The 4,525-nt window shown below is 44.1% G+C and overlaps 1 protein-coding gene across 1 annotated transcript; it reads right to left on the bottom strand.

Annotated features, from left to right (window-relative positions):
• Positions 1–1,493: 1,493 nt before the first annotated feature.
• On the bottom strand, positions 1,494–3,958 carry LOC126498749 (beta-defensin 4-like). The gene is made up of 2 exons (XM_050137652.1): positions 3,807–3,958; positions 1,494–1,727 (listed from the first exon to the last, which is right to left on the bottom strand). The coding sequence occupies exons 1-2, from the start codon at positions 3,862–3,864 to the stop codon at positions 1,594–1,596; spliced, it is 192 nt and encodes a 63-aa protein (XP_049993609.1). The 5' UTR covers positions 3,865–3,958; the 3' UTR covers positions 1,494–1,593.
• Positions 3,959–4,525: the final 567 nt, after the last annotated feature.

Here is a 4,525-nt window from a genome sequence, read left to right as displayed (position 1 = left end):
GCTCAGGGGGTAGGGAGTCACTGGGCAACCCCCTCTTTTTACTCCTGGTTCCTCCAGATGGGCTCTCAAACAGTGATTTCACATCACTGGCCATGCTATATTCCGGCATCTAGAGAGCCACATGAGAGATTCCCATCTTTGATGACATCAGGGGTTCTTTAGCAACACAGAGACCACCTTCTCAGTAGAGACAACTACAACGGCCCATTTGGGAAGCAAGGGAAGCTTCCATAAGCCACCTCTTGACCGAATGATGGGATGTTTGGGGACCATTTGGAAACACTGTATTTTTCATGCAGAGGAGCGTGGGAAGTATGTGTGCCACACACAGAGCCTCATTAAAAATAAAACCCAAAGCCCTTAACCCGTGTCCCTCAACACACAGCTCAGCAGACTCTAAAGCTGGGACTGGCCATACTAATGATTGCTGGGAGAAGAAAATGAGGCTCTCTGAGGGGCATCTCTATGCGTTCATCCCACTGGGCATGAGTCTATCACTGCTGGGTGTATAGAAGCCACAGGACTGAAGTGTAACAAGCAATTATTTGCTGAAGATAATAGAATGCAATGTATCTTTAAAATAGAAGTAGGGGTCTGGCAGCAGGGCACAGTTAACAAAATGCCTGCCGCTTATGCTGCTGTTCCCTGGTCAGATCCTCCAACTGCATCTCACAGCCCGGCCCCAGAGAGACCTCACCACATCATCATTCCTGCCAACAGCCTCAGATCCTCTGAAAGAAGGTTTCTCGGAAGGGGATTTAAAGGCATAAATGTTTCTTATAAAATGATCTTGAAGTCAACTCATTAATGGGCTGGGGACTGGGATCAAGGAAATAATATATGCCAAAGGCAACATGTGGAACCCAAGAAATTATTTTATTTAACTTAGTTATTTTTAATAGGTTTTAACTGAAATATAATTACATAACTTTCCCCTTAACTTTCCTACAACCTGCCTCAGCTACCTTCCCTCAAACCCCACTTTCAGGCTTATTGCCTCTTTTACTTTGATTATTGGTATCATAATATATTATATACACATGTGTATATGCATTGGTATGCACAGATATATATATAAATACAACTTTCTGAATCTGTTTTTGTTGGTATGTTTATGTAGTTTCTAGTTGACCACTCTGCTTTTATAATAACTAATAAGAGGCCTTCCTTTATCAGTTCCAGACACAATGAACTAAGAGGCACAAGCCAGAAAGAAGCTGGGGCTGGCTCCTTTGTCTTGTGTTGGGACTAAATGCATGAAGCAAAGAGGTTAGAGGGCACCGAGGGACGCAGAGGGAGAGGCGGGAAGAGCACTGGTTGCAGGATTTCAGCCAGCACATCCCGAACAGGGATGGATGTCCATAAACCAGAGAAGCAGAAGAAAGACCCACTTCAGAGTCACTGACCGAATTTCTCAAGGATGTTAGAGTTCAACCCATGAGGAAACAAATCAAATGACAAGCCCACACAGCCACGAGGAGGCAAGGTTTTGTATTTAAACAAAGTACTTTAATTTGGTTGAAGTTTTATACATCTTCATGGAGGAGCGGATTCTGGCTTTTTATTTTCCTCGCTGGTTCTTGGTCTTCTTATTTATGTTTTCTTGCAGCACCTGACTTTAGGAAGGCCACAAGTGCCAATCTGTTTAAACCCTGAACCACATGGGCCCCAGCATATGCCTCCATTGGTGATGCAAGTTATAGGATTCTTGATTCTTTGAGTAGAGACTGAAAGATAAGGAAGAGAAAGCACATATTAGAGTTGAAAGTGTCATGTCAAAAATACACACCCATGTACTAGTATCATGAACAAATTCCAGCAGGCTTTTTTTTCTGCCAAGGCTAGGATGTCTGTTTCATCAGGACTGAATCCAGCTCTTGCTAGAGAGTGGTACTGCTGCTGTAAGCGGCTGCTGGCTTTCCTAGGACCCAATGTGGAAGAGTCTGCTCCATACCTGAATGATGAGAGCTCCAGGGCCACCAGGCAGGAGCTCAGCAAAGATTCTGCGTTAGTCCCCAGCTACTTCACAGAAGCCCTGCCTCTGCTTCTGCACACAAGCCCCCTTATTCTAGTCTCAGACACAGCCAGTGGGGTATGAGTGTGTGTATGTGTGTGTATGTGTGTATGTGTGCATGTACATGTGTGCACACACATACAGAGACCACAGGTTGGTATCACATATGTGCAGCAATTGTTCCCACCTCCGCTTTTGAGACAGCATCTCTCACTGGGCTCAGAACTCACTGAGTAGGATTTTCTGGCTGGCCAGTGCACCCCTGGGATCCTTTCCAGTGCTGAGGTTACAGATGTGCACCAGCTTGCTCTGCTTCTGCATGGGTGCTGGGGATCTGAACTCGGGTCCTCATGCTTGTCCGGCAAGCACTTTACTCACGGAACCAACTTCCTATCAAGGTGTTTAAACTTCCAGGTGCCTATTTTTACCAAATGATCTGACCTGAAGCTCAACATATAGGACTTGTTTAATGGTAATTTGATGCCCAAATAACTTACAATGAAAAATAAAAATCAATAGTAAAAATAATTTTTTTGATAATTTCTAAAGTCTAAAATTAGGTTTTAATCTCATCCTTCCTTCTTTCCTTCCTCCCTTCCTCCCCATCTTCTTCACACTCATCTAAAGTTAGACACAGCAAGTGTCTGATATCTCTTGGTACTCAACCAGACCCCATGAATGAAATTTGGGTTTTCTCTCTGCAATTTATGTCTAATGCAGTTTCAGGCCTTTGTTTCTTTCATCTCATTTTCTCTCTTATGTGGGTTTTGTTTGTTTGTTTTGGTTTTTGGTTTTTCAAGACACAGGGTTTCTCTGTAGCTTTGGAGCCTATCATCCTGGAAATAGCTGTTGTAGACCAGGCTGGCCTTGAACTCCAGAGATCTGCCTGCCTTTGCCTCCCAAGTGCTGGGAATGAAGGTGTGTATCCCCACCACCTGGCTCTCTCTTATGTGCTTTAAGACCTTCTTTTGATTCGAGACCAGCCTGGTCTACAAGAGCTAGTTCCAGGACAGGCTCCAAAACCACAGAGAAACCCTGTCTCGAAAAACTAAAACTAAAAAAAAAAAAAAAAAAAAAAAAAAAAAAAAAAAAAACCTTCTTTTGAGTTTTCTATACCTTTTATTCTGTTTGCCTAATGTCAAGGGTGAAATACAGTCTTGGAGCTGGAAAGATGACTCAGCAGTTAAGAGTAGTGCATAGTGCTCCTGCAGAGGACCTGATATCAGTTCCTAATAACCTTATCCAGAAGCCCACAACTGCCTATAACTCCATCTCTGAGAGATATAATGCCCCTTTATGACTTCAAGGGTACTATACTCCTTGCACACACCAATACACATGTACACATAATTTTTTAATTAACCTTTCTGCAAAATAAAACAAGACAGAGTTGGGAAAGAAGAAGAGGAATAGAGATCTAAGACAGATGAGGTAAAAAAAAAAAAAAAAACAAGAGAAGTAGACAGGACATGGATGGGAAGAGGGGAAAGGAGAGAGAGGAAGGAAAGGGAGGGAAGGACAGAGAGAGAGAAGCAGGCAGACACAGACAGACAGACACAGGAACAGAGACAGACAGACAGAACACAAAGAACGAGACATACAGAGACAGACACAGAGAGAGAAAGAGAGAGAGAGAGAGAGAGAGAGAGAGAGAGAGAGAGAGAACACACAGAGGCACAGAGAGAGAGAGAAACACAGAGAGAGAGACATAAAGAGAAAGGCAGATAGACAGACAGAAAAACAGACTCTGTCTCTCATTTCCCTTTGGAACCACCCCATTCCCCTGCCTCACCTGCAAGAGGTGACAACAGCACCAGGAGAAACGTGAAGAGGAGGTAATGGATCCTCATGACTGAAACCTCGCAAAGTGCAGAGACACAGAGGGAGTCGGGTGCAGCGCCTTATATAGGTCCAAGTGCCGGCTCCCGGGTATAACCCCAGTAATTACAGTTATGAAACACAGAGCGCCTTACCTCTCATGCCAAGGAGTGGCCCTTTGAGAGCTCAGTCATTGTCACTTATGCAAATGTGGAGAGCCCCAGACAATTTCTTCCTCTACTGGAAACCAAGAGCAGTTTCCTGTCTTGTTTCTTTAGGTGTAAGGGACCCAGGCTGCCAAAGGTCACAGACTTACTGATTACAACTTGGCCTTACTTGCCTGTTTCTCACGACTTTACCTTGGTCATCTTAGAGTGACAACAGGGTTAGGTCCCACTGGGAACTAATTTCACTTAGATCCATCAGGGCTTAGGTCCCCAAGCTTTTCTAGGTCAGAACACGGACCTTGTCTCATAAATTTCTCCCAGTTACTACAGAATGGTGAAACCCATTTGTTGCTTAAAATAACCGCCAGCAATTCACCAACCACCCAATGTGATGGGCATGGAGTCAGATCAATGTGATAGTTCCTCTTACAGAGAAAGCAATGAGTTGGAAACATTTTACCTGGACATGTGTCCCTTGGCCCACCTAGAACAAAGCCAGAGAATGACTGGTTCTGGCCACCAAGTG

This window comes from Alexandromys fortis, unplaced genomic scaffold (genome assembly GCF_014885135.2).
Source record: "Alexandromys fortis isolate MF-2015 unplaced genomic scaffold, M_Fortis_MF-2015_v1.1 scaffold_3, whole genome shotgun sequence".
Lineage (NCBI taxonomy): Eukaryota > Metazoa > Chordata > Mammalia > Rodentia > Cricetidae > Alexandromys > Alexandromys fortis.
This window is presented reverse-complemented; position numbering and strand designations above follow the sequence as displayed.